Source organism: Echinops telfairi, unplaced genomic scaffold (assembly GCF_000313985.2).
Source record: "Echinops telfairi isolate 266 unplaced genomic scaffold, ASM31398v2 ScPeMD7_18;HRSCAF=68, whole genome shotgun sequence".
Classification (NCBI taxonomy): domain Eukaryota; kingdom Metazoa; phylum Chordata; class Mammalia; order Afrosoricida; family Tenrecidae; genus Echinops; species Echinops telfairi.
In genome coordinates this window covers 16,145,713-16,163,864 of record NW_022103915.1, presented here as the reverse complement: position 1 = coordinate 16,163,864, position 18,152 = coordinate 16,145,713, and the positions used below count along the sequence as shown (strand labels likewise).

Sequence of the window (18,152 nt, the reverse complement as noted above, 5' to 3'; positions counted from 1 at the left end):
CCCCAGACAGAACTGCTCCTTCGGCCTTCCAAGGCTGTAACTCTTTACAACACCAAGTGCTTTGACTGTCGCCCACACAGAAGCTGGGAGGTCCGAAGAGCCCAACCCTTAATCCAGTTTATTACTACTGAAGGTTGGGTGGTGAGGCAAGCCACACTGTGGGATTTCCATACAGTGGCACCCTCAGCAAGAAGGACTGATCTACCATTAGACACAACCTCATTGGAAGAACCTCAACAGGATTGTGGGGACAGAACTATTCTCAAGGCACTTTTGAGAATATTTGAAACAATGTCAATCAAGATAAAAATCATAGTGTCAGCCATCGGGAGTGTGGGAAAGTGACTGTGCAGTATCTGAGAAACTTCTGGGATGACGGGACCGCTCAGGACGTCGGTGTGTTGGTTTCGTACTCACCCATCTGTCACAACCCATTGAACCGTGTACTTCAAATGGGGAATTTATGGTATGTTAATCATACAAGTTTATTTTTTAAATATGTAGAAACCTGAATTAGAAATCATTGCGTTTTAATCCTCCACCCCACCCCAACCACTATTTGTATTATTAGTTGCTTCTAGTCTTCAATAAATCCAATGCTGCTGAGTTGATTCCAACTCACAGCGACCCTTCAGGACAGAGTAGGACTACTCCCTGGGGTTTCCGAGGCTGAGAATCTTTAGGGAACCAGACGACCTCACCTGGTAGGCGACACGACTGAACTTTTGGTTTCCAGTCCCAGGTGTCGGCCACTGTGCCACTAGGACTCCTTCAATAGGAATGTAAAATGCCACGTCGCCGTGGCCTACATCACTCATTCACTTCCACTGAGTCAGTTCCAACCCAGAGCGAGCCAGACAGGGTGGAACTGGCCCCACTGGTTCCAAGACTTTAAATCTTTATGGGAAAAGACAGCCTCATCTTTCTCCCACGGGTGACTGGTGGGTTCAAACCACAGACCTTATGGTCAGCAGCTCAGCGCATAGCCCACTATGCTACCAGGGCTCTTATATTAGGGCACTGCAAGTCCCCAAACAGATATAATTCAACAAAGTTTAAAAGTCCCAGATGTACTGTACTGGGATTAATGACTGCGTTGTGGCTGAGGTGCACCAATGAGTGGATCTATGCTGGCCTGCATGAGAAACAGACACAGAAGGAAAGCCCGACGTTGAAGTAAAAGCAGGTTTGCCCTCCAAGGAACGAAGAGCACCTAACCGCACAACACTGGGGTGACCCACCTCCACGAGCTGGTAAAATGCTAATGTTCTCCTTTCTCTGCACACAGAGAGAAAAGAACCCATTAGCTAGTGTAGTCTGCCACCCGTGCCTCATGAGAAAACAGACCACAAAAGGCACAATGAAAGGATGCCCGGGAAAAGCACTACTACTTTGTTACAGACTCAGCTGGATTGGGCTTTCTTCCTCCTTCCAGCTGTCTGGAAAAACATTCACTGCCCTAAAAGAATCCCAAGACTCAACGTTGGATATAAAAGAATTATATAAAAAACAGAGAGTCAAAGGAATATTCTAATATTTTTATTGTATAAATAGCTTTAGAGGTAGTTGGTCAATGAGGCATTTTTCAAACCATCCCATTCTGCACACCCTGTAATTCAAAAACACCACCCTACACAGGAAAAGAAGAAACTAGAAAATGCTTTGTAAAGTGTAAGGACTATCAGTAGCAGTGGTTTTCAGGGGAAAAGCATGTCCAGTGTTGTTCAGTTTCTCATTCAGGCAGCATTAACTTACAGCAAGGGCCTCTGCTCACTTACACACCTGGCCGGCACTCAGCACTGATACATCCACCCCCGTGATGATCAAGGTAGCCACACCTGCATGATCGCTTCTGAGTCAGACGGAGCGTGAGCCCTCAGCATGAGGACCAAGTCCAGAAGTCCGGATCTGGTCTACTCAGAGCACTCCTGAGAACAGGACGCGACCAGTCCATCCTTCAGATTTCAGAGGACACATCAGGTGATGGTAATGACGGATGTATTGCCCTTGAATTGGTTCTAGCAAAATCTTCCAGATGTTTATGGGGAAAAAAGCAAAACAACTTTTCTCCCTACTACTCCTCATTCTCGTTAGCCTCCAAAAGGCTCACACATTGGTCACTCAAAACATGAACTGACTCTGAGCTTAGCTTTCGGCGTCCACTTGGAAGTTGTCGAATTGGGCAAATTCAAAGGAGTACGTCCCAATGGCAGCCCAGCCGCTCTTCGGGACGCTCACCTGGACGTTCTCCCACAGCAGTTTCCCATCCAACATGCCAGAGCAGAGGTGACCCTGGAGTGGAAAGAGACCCACATTCCTTGTAAACGTTTGGAAATGACCTTCTGAAATCTGTTTCTTAATCACGCCGGCTACACCTACTTAAACAAGCAAATGTCTTCTTTCTGAAAGCAAACGTTTGAAATATGGGAAACATTTTCTCAAAGGCAATTCTTATTTACCTACTTATACAATTTCTCCAAAGTAAAAGGAATGTCTCAAAATTTCCTCTGCTCCATTAAATATCCTTTGCTCCTATTGCTCTTAAAAGCGTGAAAATACTACAATTTCATGACATTATAATAAAGTTTTTACACCACGCCCATTAAAATAGACAGTGTTCCTTATTGGTGAGTAGTCACGTGTGCACGTGTGGTAGCTGTGGTGGAGACCCAACTGTGCTGGAGTTAACATGTCTGCCTCCACCCCCGGGTTTACGTAAGGTCTTCACCTAGAGCACTGGTTCTCAACTTCCCTCAAACCGCAGCCCTGTCATACAGTTCATGTGGTGGTGACCCCCAACCATAAAATTATTTTCGTTTCTACTTCATCACTGTTATGTTGCTACTGTTATGAATCAGGCCACCCTTGTGAAAGGGTTGTTCGACCCCCAAAGGGGTCACGACCCACAGGTTGAGAACTGCTGACCTAGAGCCTTAAGCTCCATCAGAAGAAAATAGATTCACCAAAAACTTCACTGTTCTAAACCCAGGCACAGATCACCTCAAAACTGGATGCTGCATCACAAGCACCTCCTCCTGAGTCAAACAAACCCTAACCGACAGTTCCGCTGAAGACCAGGAGAAAGTTTCAGGGTCCACAGATAGCGCTTACGTAAGGTGACCAGATTTTAACAATGGAAAGCAGAACACCATTGATAAAACTCATATCCTGGGGAAATAGCCACATGGCAGCCGAAAACCGTATACCCCAGCTTGTCGTGCATTCTTTCCAAAAATCGGGACTTTAAAGCGCTGCGAGACGTGGGGAAAATTGTTAAAAAGCGGGACGTCTGATCACCTTATGCTTACCGGTCACGGAGAGAGAGAGAGAGAGAGACACAAAAATAATGGCTTCTTTGGAAGGGGCCACAAGGCTGCCATTCCTCTTAACACAGTTCCTGGCACTTCATGACAAACAACAACAGCTCTAATAAAAATTATTCTACGGCCATGAGGAGACTGCCACAGCATATGAGTTACAGCCAACTATTTTCAACTAAGAGTAGAGTTGAAGATCCAAAGCACTAGATCAAGAATCAGACCAAAATGATGTTTGTCATCTTAGAACTCTAGGCGAAGGCCCTTAGTTCTCTGATGTTGTGAACAGAGCCCCTACAGCAGAACCAGGTTAAATCTCAAGTCATAGCTTTGACACCAGAGCGGCACTTGCACCCATGTCTTCCAACTCCACATTTCGACTACTTTAAACTCCCACGGATACCTTCAACTCTGACTGTGCTCACTGAGCCTTTTCTGTCATGTATGGGATAGTGAATATCAAAACTGAGCCCAGGACACGGTGTTCATAAGCCCTGTTCAGCATCTAAAGGTGCAGTCCTTAGATCTCATCCCCTCCTGGCTGCTCCTCACACACTCTTTGTACTAGCTGGTATCTTCTGCTTAGACCACACTTATCATTCTGCTCCCAGGCCAAAGGTCACCAACTTAGCAAATGCTCCCTTGACAATTCTATGTAGAAAATCAGATCTGGGAGCTCCTTTACTTCATGACCTCATTTTCACTGACTTATTTCTGTAGAAGTTCATTGCCTAGGATGGCAGTTGTCAAATATACGGCATGTAGACTGGTCACCTGTTGTGGTGAAAAACCCTGTTGTAGTAAAAAATGTTTTGGGGACGTGGCGAAACCCACCCTGGCATGCTCTGCTTTTGTACACCAGCACAAAAGACATCTGAGTCTTGTCAGCCTTCTTCACTCTTGTATCCTTAGCACTTAGAACAGTGCATATAAACCCAATACATCCACTGACACCGAGTGGATTCTGGTCTCATCTTCTTCCTGTAGCACAGCTGGTACGTCTGAACCACCAACCTTGTGGTTAGTAGCCCAATGTTTAATCCAGTACATCACTGGGGCACCTGACAACATATATACAAGGGGGTACCCCATCCCCAAATGGCATTGCACTGGGTGGAGCAGAGTTTTTGTAGTATGCATTTTTCCTGCTAGGTGAACATCCAGCAACTGAATGGAAGCTCAGTGCACCCAGTGGCATCACCTGGAAAGGTTCTCTCTGGTTACACTGAATTTTTTCGTAAAAGCAGTTTCACTCGAACCTTGCTCCATGCACCTTACTCCCTGACCTCACTATGCAACTTCTTTTTGTTTTTGAAAATGAAGAGGGAAATGAAAGACAGCGATTTGAAGATGTAGAAGAGGTGAAGAAAAAAATGAGGGAGGTGCTGTCCGCCATCCAAACAAATGAGTTTGAAAAACATTTCTAGGAATGAAATTGCAGATTTAACAAATGTATTAAGTGTAATGGAAAGTACTTTGAAGGTGATATGGTTGTTTTGTAAAAAAAAAATTTTTTTTAAATAGTTTTGAAAAAAAAAATTCTGCTTTTTTGGAAGGCAGGGTGGTAGCTCCCTGTATGAAAAAGGAGAATCACGGCCATGGAGTCAACGCTAACTCGCAGCGGCAACCCCAACCCATGTAACAGATACCAAATAAGATGTGTTAAATGACAGAAAGGCATTTTACTGTCAGATCCACCTCACAGAAGTTATCTTTGTTTCACAGATGAGAAAAGTCAAAGACGGGGAGGTGTGGATCAGCAAGGAACTATGAATGATTCCAGACACCCGACTCTGCTAGGAGTATTACCTGGATTCATAAGTGCTTCCCACATCTCAGGCCCTGTTCAACGACCTTGTTGTATGTCTTATCGCATTTAGCCCACAGAAGGACAGCTAATCAGGATTCAGAAGGGAAATGAATGGAAGCTCAGAGATGTAAACCACTTGGAAATGGCTTTAGTAGGTTTTGCATCCATTGCCCTAACCACCATGAAACAGTACCGCATGCACAGCACTAACTTGATATGTGCTGAAGAGAATAAGGAATACGGGGGAAGGGGGGACATTTTGGGAGTAAATAATGAAGACAGGAGGGGGGACGGAGCACTAGAATGGATTGTGATTGCATGCATCATCTTAAAGGTGATTTGACCATGGGGGAGGGAGAATGCTCTAAAATCCATGTGGGGGGTGATTGTACAATTCTCTGTAATATGATTGAGTGATTGAACTACTGAATTATATGATATGTAGACTACTTGCTAATAAAACGGGAAAATTCTAACAGTAAAAAAAGGCGAAAACGACATTCGTTTGTTGTCAGACAGACTACAGACACCACAGGCGATGAAGATGTCGTTAGTTGCTGTCATTTCCAACTCACAGCAGCCCGATCGATACACAACAGGAAACACCCCCGATACTGTGCCATCCTCCTAACTGCTGTGTGTGAGCACACGGTTGCAGCCACTGCGCCAATTCACCCTGGGAAACGCTTCCTCTTCTTTGCTGTCCCTCCTCCTTACCAAGAATGGTGTCCCTTCTCCAGAGACTGGTCTCTTCTGATAACGTGCCCAATGCACGTGAGATTAAGTCTCACCATCCAAGCATCGGTGGCACATTCTGACTGTACTTCTTCCAAGACAGGTGGTTCTTTTGGCAGCCCATGGTACTTCCAGTATTCACCAGCACCACTGTTCAAAGGCATCATTTTTTTCATCCTTCATTTAATATTCAACTTTCACATGCATGAGGCAACTGAAAATATCATGGCTTGGGTCAGATTCACCTTAATCCTCAAAGAAACATCCTTGTTTTTCAACACCTTAAAGAGGTCTTGCACAGCAGATTTGCCCAATATAATTTGGCATTTGATCTCGACTGATACTTCCATGATCAAAGAGTGTGTATCTAAACAAGATTAAATCCTTGACAACTTCAATCTTTTCTATGCTTATCATGAGATATTGGACCAGTTATAAGGATTTCTGTTTTCTTTACACTGAGCCGTAATCCACACTGAAGGTTACAATGCATGATCTTCATCAGCAAGTGCTCCCAGTCCTCCTCACTTTTGACGAGCAAGGGGTTGTGTCATCTGCATATCACAAGCTATTAATTCAAGCCTTCCTCCAATCCCGATGCTGCATTTTCTGATGACCTGCTCAGCATACAGCCGGAGTAAGTATAGTGACAGGATACAACTCTGAAGCACACCTGTCCTGATGGTAAACCATGCAGTAGTCCCATGTTCTGTTCACATCATTGCCTCTTTTTCCATGTTTAGTTTCCACATTAGGACAAATGAAGTGTTCTGGAATTCCCTTTCTTAAAGTCACCTATAGTTAGCGGTGATCCACACAGTTGAATGCCTTTGAGTAGTCAATGAAACACAAGTACACATCTTTATAGTAGTCTCTGCTTTCAGCCAAGATCCAGCTGACATCAACCATGATATCCCTTGCTCACCAATTCTGAATCCAGCCTGAATGCCTGGCAACTCCTTGTCAATATACTGCTGCAACTGTTGTTGAATAATCTTCAGCAAAATTTTACTTGCATTTGATATCAATCTTTTTTTTTTTAATTTCCGCATTCTGCTGCATCATCATTTTTTGGAATGGGTACAAATATGGATCTCTTCCAGTCAGTTGGCCAAGTAGCTTTCTTCCAAATTTCCTGATATAGAATAAATGCTTCCAGTGCTAATGTTGTTGGTGCAACTTGGATTTCTTCTTTCAGTACCACTGGTTCTTACTCCTATACTACCTCCTTTGGATGAGGTTGGCTTTTGTAATGTATGCATACAGCAACTATTTTTATAACAAATGTTATTTGATGCATTGAGCATTTAGGATGAACAAGAAAGACAAGGTTCTTGCTTTTCTGGAGCTTAAGTCCTGGTAGGAGGCAATACAGAAACACAATTGGCAAGACTGGAGTGAATGCAACATGACCAAGGGCAAAGAAAGACTCTGGAAGGAGAACAAGAGAAAAAGACAACAAAAGTATAGGTACTATTGTGCACACAATCCTGCAAGAGTAATCGCAAAGAACTACCAGAGTAAGAGTCGATGTACAATAGCCAGGCAAGCAGAATGGATGTGAGGCACATCGGAGTATAGCCATGAGCACAGAGAGGTTGGACAGAGGCTCTTTCTACCTAAATATTCACTTGTGCTACAGATACACCCAAAGATCTCATAGTGCACACAGCGGGCAGAGTTCTGGAAACCATTTGGCCATCACCAAACACCCGGATGTCACCAGATTTGGGGACTTAGGACGACTGTCTCAGAAGGGATCTAGGTCAACTGGCATAAAACGGATACACAAAGGCAATGCCCCACATCCTCCTTCGGTGAGCTACAAGAAATAGGGTCTTAAAGGCCTGTGAGTGTCCAGCACAAAGGGGAAGCAGGACGTATTTGTTTTCAAGAAGCCCTTTCAGACAATTTGATTTTCTAAAACCCTGTGTGCAAGTTATCTAAAAAAAAACACACCTTAATTAAGGAAATGTACTATTTAAATCCTGCTCATGATTTCATAAACTTACTAAAAGTAAGCCTAACCAAAAACATGCAAGGAGAACAAAAATCAAAACAAAACCCCAAACTGGACCCCTTCACTGAACACAGTGCACATCCAGAAGCAATGGTAGACCCAGCCTGGGGAGACAAGTGATCTTATATATGCTATCTTCACTCAAATTCATGAAGATGTGCAATGTGATGTCTGCAGCATTTTCCATAGGATGAAAACGTTGTTTCAAAATTCAAACAGAAGAGTAAATACACTAGAACAGCAAAGACCGTTGTTAAAGGAGAACGGTGAGGACCAGGTCCTGGGGACCCCACTCCTTCTTGCAGGGAGTGCTCACAAGCGCGGCTCTGACGATGTGCCGTGCACTCTCTGGCTGCTAACTGGCAGGATGGCTTCTGGAAGCACCAGCCACGCTGCTGGGAAATAACGTGGGAGGAGATCTACTCCTGCACAGATGTCAGCCTAGGAAACCGAGGACGGTTCTCTCTGTCTTATAGGGTCACTGTGAATTTGGAATCAATTCAACAGCAACTAACAACCACAAAGCCACTCTTAAACATAAACTCTATTATTACTAAATAAGCCATTGATGAATTGAGTAATTTATATGACTTAGTTTATAACTCTAAATTCTAATTATAGACTCAGTAAACTTGAAAAGTGTTATTGTCTTTATTTAACAATTAATACTCGGGTTCAAAATCAAAACCAAACTTTTCTAAGCACAGTGCACCAGGGAGTCAACCACTGATGGTTCCCACATGGACTAAGCTGACCTACATGACCATCCTGGGCCCTGGAGTTGGCTGGTGCCTGGGTGGAGTCCCTGCATTGTCCCATTGTTGATCACACTCCCCTGCCTCCCACTGGGTAACAGAAAATGCTAGAGAAGCACAGAAAAAGAGCGTGTGACCTCCAGCCATTCTGATCAGTAAGACTTACCTTGATAGTTAATGTCAGCGTATACCATTTTTTGGCTGAAACATCAGCAGATCCTGAACGATATATGGCCCATCCAGCTGTTAAAAAGATTACCTTAATGAGATTTGCTTTTTCAAAATCTGAATTACAGAATCAAAAAGCTCAGTCAGCGGGGTAGCGTGTCTCCTCACAGCTGTGCCTTCTATTGGACCTTCTGAGCTCCTCCTCTGCCCCAGGCTCACGCCACAACTGGGGAGGGAAACTCACACACTAACTACAGACCTATGAACAGGGGGCTGTGGGGAAAACTTCCCAAAGGTTTGTGGGAAAAGTCCATTATCTTTTAACTCCATTTGCCACGAACTTTCTGAAGCCCCTTTGTGTGAAGAACCTCGATCCAGCAACACACACACAGACCTGCTCTTCCTGATGCGGTTTCCCAAGACTTTTCTTCCTCTGCCGCCAATCTCCATCACGCCCCCCCCCCCACAGCCCAGCTCAGCTCTACATAACCCTAAAAAGGTTCGTATGACTATTTAGTTTTTGCTAAACTGCTCTACTCTGCAGAGAATTTAATAATGCCATAATCTCGCTTGTTATTTGCTTTGCACGTGTAAGTCTCCTGCTCATTAGCTGTCCACGTGCTCGGAAACAACAGGTCAGATAGACAGTAAGCCCTCAGTACGTGTTTTGGGATCATGCACTACCCCAGTCACTTACAAATGTCGCCTGTAACTTTGTAGGATCCGTTGGCAAAAATCCAAAAGAAAACTCCTCTGGCACTTCTCACCAGAATCCCACCTTTATTTACTCGTCCTGCAATGAACACACCTCCCTGGTCAGGGGTTTCTATGTAAACATCACTTGTTATTGTCAGGTTGATCCTATGGAAAGAAACTAGTGATTAGGGCTTGTCAAGGTGAACCCAGCACAGAGCTGCCTTCTCACAGCCACAAGCTCCCAAACTTCTCCTGGTGGGGGGGTGAGGGGGTGGGAGGAGTGGGGGGTGGAATGGGATCTGCACGGGGGAGGGGCTTCCAGACTTCAGGACAGTGGATCTATAACGCAAGCCATTTCACGGTCTCTTCTAATGGGCTCCGGGAAAATACTATGTCTTGATGTAAGTTTCTTAAGGGCATGCTTGTCTCTCTATAAGAAAACAACTCTCTACTAGGAACATCATACAGCATGAAAGATTAAAAAAACAAAAAACCTACACAAGTCTGAAGAAAACCCATTACCAGAAACCAGTTTCCATCAGCCGAGAGGCAGTAGAGACAATGCTAATTGTCCCTCAAGAACAAACTACGTTGGAGCAAGTTTTATTTTTAAATCTAAAACCGCCTCATTCCAGAGGCGAGGCCTCAGGCTGTTGGTGTGCCGCAGCACTTCTCTGTGGTGCCTTACGGGTCCCAAGGACGCTACGAAGCTAAGTCTCTCAAGATGCGTCCGGACTCGAGTCCGCATTCACAACAAGACTGCGAGAATAGGGCGAGGAGACTTCAGTACTGCACAGCGAAGCACCGCACAGCTCTTTTCAGAAACATCTCCCATCCCGATCCAAACTGTGCAGGCATGGCTGCTGAGCTGAGCACTGCTCACTACTCTCAATAAACTGGAAGGCTTGTATGGGTGTTTTGTTTTGTTCCCCCCACAGTGGAATTATACTATTTAAAAGTCAAACTTGAAAATACCTAACACCCATATAGTAAGCCAAAACCCTAGGATTCTCTAGTAACTTAAAGTGGAAGGTGAAGCTTTGTTTTAATTGCTATAAGTGTGTGTGTGTGTGTGTGTGTGTGTGTACTTGTCATCTACTACCACCCGGTAAAGGAGTCACTGGGTGACTAACTCCATTAGGAAAGCATGGGACTGCTACCGCTCCGTCTCTGAAAGGAGGGCCATCGACAAAGGCTGGGTGTAATTCTAACATTTTTCCAGCAGGTGGCAACAGCAGGCCAGCACATGAAGTTTCCAGCAAAACAAAAACAATACACAAATCACAAAGTTGAACGAGGAAAAAAAAAAATCACATGATTAGGTTCAAAGTTATAAAGTTTCTTATTCAAAACTGCCTCTGTAATAATTACTCTTAAGCGGTGAATCCGTGATGGACGGACAGCAGCAGCAAAAACAAAGCACTGTATTGCTGTGTAGTCCCAGTGAGAAGGTGAAATTTAACAGTGACCACACTCGGTGAGACTGCCGGCTGCTCCTGTCAAGAAGCACGGCCTCTGAGGCGTCAAGGAGCAGTTCCCCTCGGTGCCGCAGGGCTGCCATGAGTGAGAACCAACCACCTCGAGGCCAGTCGACTGGGTTTGGGTATTGGTGCTGAGAGAGGAAGGCCGACTGAAAATGTTTCACTGCAGAACAAGATTAGCAGGTTAATTCCTGCCAGCCCGACTTTGAGGACATCAATTGCACATACCATTTGTAATTCCCTATAACACTGATGGTGTTGGATGCATCCAGAGCCCAAGTAATGGGTCGATGGTTCAGAACCTGGCGCAGTGTGAAGCGATGCTCTCCAGGGTCGTCCCCGTTCATGAAATACTCAAAGACACCTGTCTGATCAGCAAAATTTGGAGCCTCACTGAACGGTGGGTCACCTGTTGAGAAGACAATGCGTTTTCCTCTTAACATTAAGTTTTAAATATGAATGTTTGCAATCAGTCAAAATCTAAGATATAGATACAACACAGTGACTTTTGATATCACCATCTATAAATGTCAATATGATGAGCCTGATATACAAGCTTGTATACTATCTGATCTATCCATTTTCCCAAAGGGAAAAACCATGAGTTGGGGAATAAGGCACTTTTGCTTCAATCTCTTGTTCAAATTCAGTCACTCAGGCATGTTACTTACTGCTCTGAGTCTCCAGTTTCCTCATTCCTAAGTGGGCCAAGGGGCTGGGTGATTAAATAATATAATGTAGATCAAATGCCTGTGTATGTAGAGGGGTATGTATATGTATTAGCATCTAGCAAGAGCTAAATAAATAATAGTTTTGCTATTTCTATTATCTTTCAAACCGGGTATTTCTATTTTCTTTCAAACCGGGTCTTAAATGAGTGCTCACAGTCAGCATGCACACAAACATTATAAAAAGCTAACTATATCAAATGAAGCAGAAACAAGTTTGGGGGCCAAGCGAGCTGTCATTTCTTTTGTGGTTATGTTAAATTACAGGCTTATGAAGGTTATAGAGCATCAATTTTAATTATAATATCCTAAAGCTATTTCATATACCAGTGCTTTCCCAAACATCCATGAATATTAACAACCGGGAATGCACAAAGTGTGAATCCAGGAAAAGCAGAAGTCGTCAAAAATGAACTCACAGGGTCTTCTCTGTGATAAACCGAGCAGGTGATTTCCTCAGAAAGGGAGCAGAGGCTGGGTCAGTGGCTGGGAGTCCCTGAAGCTCCTTTTAACTACAGATTTCTGGACCTAATCCGAGTCACCTGGCCTGTCGGTGAGACCCCCTAATCTTATACACCAATCCTTACTAGTCAACGGTTTTTGTGATTTACAAAATTATCTAATACAAGTCTTCTAACTTTTCAAACATTTCTTAATTACCTATAAGAGCTCTTTGAATAGTCTTGAGACACAGATATTCATAAAAGGGCAGCAAAAAATCCACCATATGCACGCAGTTCACTGGAAGCATGAAAAAACCGCTAACAATGTGCCTTCAATTCCATATGCAAAGAAAGTGGCAGGATGGCTTTCATGAGTCTCAAATCTGAATTTTCACCAAAACCAAGTTAGAATGTATCTGAAAACAAGCCCTATGTCTTTTCTGGTACCAAAAAAAAAGTGCAGGAACCTCAAGTTGACATTTACCTTGAAGTAGCAAGAAAAGTGGGTTTCCTTTTACCATACTGAGATCGCATGCACAGGATCTGACAGGTAGGAATCAACCTGTCTGGAGATGGAGACCAAGTTAAGTTTGAGTGAAACAACTCACGGATGTTGAAGTCATCCTTATAATGCGGCGGGAAGGGCTGGGACTTTGGAGGAGGCGGGTGGCTGCCCTTCTGCCCTGTGGTGAGGGTAGTAAGGGTGAAGAGCTCATCCTCCTCCAGCTCCAGGGTGAAGGTGCCATTGGTGTCAAGGGTCTGAAAGAGAGGGCAATGGTGTACTCGAGGCAGGGCCGGCGGCTCAGCTCATTGAGAAAAGGAGTACAGAAAGCAAACAATAAGCCTGAAAGAAAACAAACATTTCTATTAGCACAAGTGACCCGCTCGTGAAAGACTCGACCGCACGAAAGCACTGGCAATCTTCTTTCTTAGGGATCTTAGAAGACTTCGTCAAACTGTACTCTTTACAAGGGATTAAAAGGAAATCTCACTACATGGCGGGAAGAGAACTTGACAATTCCCAAATCTATTTCTATGAACTTATTCTTTCCCGTTATAAGCAAACTCCATAAGACTTGTGCATGGTCAGTACATGTAATGCTGAGATGTTATTTTTATAAACTTTACTAATATAAGAAAACAATAAAATCTTACCATTGACCCTGTTGCTAGTCCTAGAAACCCTTTAACATTAAGAAAGAAAAATCTTACTCATTGTTCAATATATTTCAAGTGGCAAGTTAGGCGTATGCCGTATTTATGATCTTGACCACTTACTTGATCTCTGTCAAACACAACCTCTTCATCTACAGAAGGAAAAAGTGTTCAAAGGGCAGTAGTGAAGATTGAAGTGAAAAATACTCTCTGTATCATAGCCGTTATATGACTGTGAAGACATCTGAAATCCCTTGCATAATCAAAGTAGACCTTAAATGCATGCTTGGTGCAGGAAACCGCGAATGGCTCCATTTTTCTATTTGGAGTTTCTACTCTCTTTAGTTTAACGGTAAGTTAGTAAGTTCGTTGGGGCACCCGATGACATACTCTGGATGAGAAACAACCTCAAATGGCACTGCCCTTCCTATGGAAAGGCTCTATGTTTATTATGCTATTTGCAGCAATTTCTGTACATAAAGTAGAGACTGTCTTTAGAACTCAGTAAATAATGGGAGTTGAATCACTGAGGGTAACTAGCTGAATATTAATAAGTCAATCATTTCAAAAAGAAAAAATACATTTGTGGCCATTAGGTAAAGGAATGAACTTGTGTGGCTCAATTCATTCTTTGAAACATTACCTAGAAGACCATCAGGGTCAAGCAGAACACCAGAAGGGGCACCTGAATAAAAGCTGACTGAAGAGGGCAGGCCTTGATCCTCAGGGTCTAATCGAGTGGGAAACTGGCCAACTCAAGAAGCACCTCGTTCCTGATGACTTCAGGGCTGAAGCTTGGGGAGAGGACCAGGGAGTGTTCGACAGCTCCAGAGAAAGAAATCCTGGAGCTGAGTCTTAAAGGATGTCAGAGAACACGACAAGAAGCCATGTGCAAAAGAGAAGCCAGTAACTCGGCTAGGCTATGCACTGAAAAATGCACGGCTAGGTTGTCAGAAGAGGTAGGGGCAGCGGGGGCAGGTGGCTGGAGAGGAAAGAAGTCCTCTGAGTCACAAGGAGACAGGGAAGGGCGCGTAACAGTGTGGGCTTTACATGAGAAATCATAGCCACTACGAGCAAGGGCCAGTCAAAACCCAGATCTACATTTTTGAGAGATTCTTTTGGCAGCAGTGTGGTAAGTAGACTGGAGAGTTGGACTAGACACTGGGAAAAGTTAGGAGGTAGTTTCAAAATCCAAGAGAGAGAGAAAATGAAGAATTGATATGAGCAGGAGCAACGGGAACAGGTATGAGAAATATGCGGATGATATAATCATCTCTACTGGATCACAGATGGGGTACAGAGGGTGGTGGAGAAATCTAGAACCTAGAACCAAGGTTCCAAACTTATTTGGCCTACTGGCCCCATATTATGAAAATAAAATAAATGTTCTGTAGCCCACAACCAAGGATAAAGGATAAACTATCTGCTTTTAAAGAACCCTTGGAGGCCGAGTACCGACCACCTTGGGAAAAACTAGTATTGAAAGAGATTCAGGAGCCAGGTAACACAATGGGTTGCTAAGCAGGGTTGCTAACCTCAAGGTCAGCACTTCAAACCCACCAGCTGCTCCAAGGGAGAAAGATGAGGCTATCTATCTATTCCTGGAAACCCATATGGGCAGTTCTAAGCTGTCCACAGGGTAACTGTGAGTTGGACTCGCCTCGCCAACAGTGCATAGGAGATTCAGGTTTCTACTGGACATTTCACCTGGGCAGACACGTATGGGTGGTGCCATTCATCAAGACAAACTAAGTACCTAACAGCAAAACACACAATAAACACAAACTGTGGTACTGCTTTGAAGAGGATTTCTCTAAAATTAAAAAAGAAGGCAACTTCATCTCCTTTATACTTTGGCTATGCAGTAAACTACACAATAAAATTCTTAATTCATTAACCAGATTTCTGTTTCCTTTTACTGCTGTAAAGTCCTAAATAGAGGAATGTTACTGGAAAACTACCCATATAGGATCCAGCTGTTTAAAAGAAAATTTCTTCGATGAATTTCCAATTTTGGTATACCACACTTGTAGCTCCGGTATTTGGCTCTGGAGAAGAAACAAAGACAGAAAGCTTGGTTGAGTGACTCAGCACATCCTCAGTGATTTCCAAAGCAGGAGCAGGTAAGAACGGTCCAGTGGCTCAGTTGCTATTTACAAAAGACCCATCCCTCAAATTTAAATAGCAAAATTTTAAAAAAAAATTTGTAAATTGGGTGAAAGTATGCAGAGCATATAGCATCATCAGTTTTGCACTCAGCAACTCATCCACCTCTTATGTGAAGTCATCCCACGCAAACCCCCCCCATGTGCCTGTCCCTTATCCCCCTTTCCCACTGCTCCTCCTTTCCTGACCCTCTGAACTTTGTCCCTGGGGAAATGCTGCCCTTCTGATTTCAAATGGTTCCAGTTCTGAAGGTAGGAAAACATTCCTCAAGCAGAGACAGGAGAATTTTGGCAAAAGTTTTAAAACAAATCTGCGTCTTTTTAGCCTCTTTTGAAAATCACTTTCTCAAGCCAGTGGAAAAAGATTTGTAGTAACTATCTGGTGTTGAAACACACTCTTTATGCTGTTAGGAGTTAGAAAGGGCCCTGAATTTGTCCATTCCTGTACAAGCTGCTAGAGTTCATGAGACTTCACATAAGAACTCCTACCCTGTGATAGACTATCTACATTCCCACATTCAAACCACACGGAAAATCCCACGGAGGCTGCCCGGGGCTTCTTACCAAAGAGCCTTTCAGGGAGAAGGAAGCGGCTTGTCTGGACACATTGAAATAAGGGAGGAAGGGCCTAATACATAAAGAATGTCTGTGACTCTGTGGGTAGAAAAAAGGTATCAGTTCATTCAGTGATGTACAAGCCAGTACCTTAAGGGAGGGGGGCAAATTAAGTAGTATAACAAAAACAGTATTCACTAGGCAGCAAATTATGAATTTACTTCCAAAAATAAGTTAACTGCTTAATTAACCAAAGGTTAATTAATTTAATTCTTTAATTAAGTTCATTCTTCTAATGGAACGTTTCTTGAAATGTGTATTCCGTAGACCTAAAATATCAGCTGTCTTCAAGTCCATGCTGGCTCTTGGCAGACCATGTGTACTCAGTAAAACTGTGCTCCAACGCTCGTCCAGTGGCGGTGTGAGCACAGTGACAGCCAGGCCTCCTTGCTTCCAAGGCACTTCTGGGTTGACTCAAACCCTACCTAGCCTTTAGGTCACAGTCATGGGGCATTCAAGCTCTCCCCTACAGATGTGCTGCATCAAAGTACAATCCAATGGCGTTTTGACTAAATCAAATTCTCAATTCAAAGCTAATCATTAACTATAGTTTATGGCGGATGCGTTAATTTTTATGTTGTAACTGTTTCCAAGTAAACCACATGAAAAGCAAGTTTGAAATGTGTTCCTTAAAAAGCATCTTATCTACCTATCCCCACTGCAACCACCTAACTACGTATTACAAACAGTGCTGGCCGTGTTAACATCATTTTTTAAATGCAAAAACCACCTGCTAGCAAAGGTAGGATAACATGGGATGAGGCCCAGGGAAGGAGACCAGATGGCGACCTGATGACGCACTCACACCCCACCCCCGCCCCTGCCCCGGCTCCTCTACAGCCGACGACGATCGACATGTCTGACAATTCATGAAATGGACCCTCCGTACTATATTATTTTAAACCCTACTTAGCAAATATCAATGATGCCTCCATAAAAGTGGGTTTAAAAACAAATGTGTTCAGTAACAATGTGCTACTAGGCTGATTTTCCCATCCTAGCTCGACTTAATCTAATTGCAATAACAAAACGTTACCATCGTCTCTATGATGATGGTGAGATTGCCTAAACCATCAGTGAGAGCCACATAGCTTCCGCCTTGCTTTAAAAGGCCAACTGTCTTCAGGTAATGCCAACCTGGTAGCGTGAACTGCGTGGTATGAGCTGTAGAAAAGCAGAGAAAGACCCAAATAAGAGAAAATAGCAATGATGCTTCTTTAAAAAGAAGAGAGAACAAGGGGCTGTCCTAACATGGTTTCAGTCTTGACACGCCAAACATTTTCTATTCTAAAGGGGAAAACCCACTGACCTCATTTTCCACTTTTAAATAATGAATCTAATGAACAGGACTATTTCAGGAAGAGTCTTAGATAGAGTGGTAGGCACAAATGAACCTGGACATGTGATTCAAGAATCATTCAGCCAGAGACTCAAAAATATTAGTCATTTTCTTTCCTGATAATAAGAGCTACTCTGGCCCTTGTTTAATAGAAATGAACCCCTGTTCATTTCTATTAAACTCATCATAATATAATTGAATGAAAAGAAGTTAAATAGTGCTCATGCATTTCAAGAGCCTAATCTTTATGGTTTCAAATAAAATTTTTTCCAAAATAAACATTTATTGGGCACCTTCAAAAAGGCCCTGAAAACTTACAAAGCTCTACTCTCCCAAAATAAAGCAGTTACACAATTAATCGAGCACCTAGATAATATGAGGCCAACAGTTTTAATATGGCAAGGAGTAACAAACAAGGAAATGCATATGCATCTTAACTTCTCCAAATTTTAGAAAAACAGCTTATGGAGTTTCCGCTCATCAACAGATTCACTGGGAGGACTATAAAAGGGGTCTTCACAACGTCTGGAGACTTTAGGTTATCTTTTCATCCCATTTTTCCATGAACTTTTTGAAACTTCTTTGTAATATTTTGTGGAAAACACATGAAGAAAGAAAATCATCACATTACTGGTAAGTGGTCACATTTTAAAATCTTTAATTTATAATTTTCCTTTGAAAGCGTCCTATCTTGGAAGGAATTGATCTTTTATAAAAAAAAAAAA

The 18,152-nt window shown here is 43.2% G+C and overlaps 1 protein-coding gene across 1 annotated transcript in view; it reads right to left on the bottom strand.

Annotated features, from left to right (window-relative positions):
- Positions 1 to 1,523: 1,523 nt before the first annotated feature.
- GALC (galactosylceramidase) overlaps positions 1,524 to 18,152 on the bottom strand; it is a 50,062-nt gene continuing 33,433 nt past the window's right edge. Inside the window, exons 10-17 of the mRNA XM_045288048.1 lie at positions 17,125 to 17,281; positions 16,038 to 16,127; positions 15,270 to 15,356; positions 12,762 to 12,912; positions 11,211 to 11,391; positions 9,503 to 9,666; positions 8,804 to 8,880; positions 1,524 to 2,292 (exon numbers count right to left, since the gene is read on the bottom strand). Coding sequence (XP_045143983.1) covers positions 2,146 to 2,292; positions 8,804 to 8,880; positions 9,503 to 9,666; positions 11,211 to 11,391; positions 12,762 to 12,912; positions 15,270 to 15,356; positions 16,038 to 16,127; positions 17,125 to 17,281 — 1,054 coding nt within the window. The 3' untranslated portion in view covers positions 1,524 to 2,145. The remainder of the gene's footprint in view (positions 2,293 to 8,803; positions 8,881 to 9,502; positions 9,667 to 11,210; positions 11,392 to 12,761; positions 12,913 to 15,269; positions 15,357 to 16,037; positions 16,128 to 17,124; positions 17,282 to 18,152) is intronic.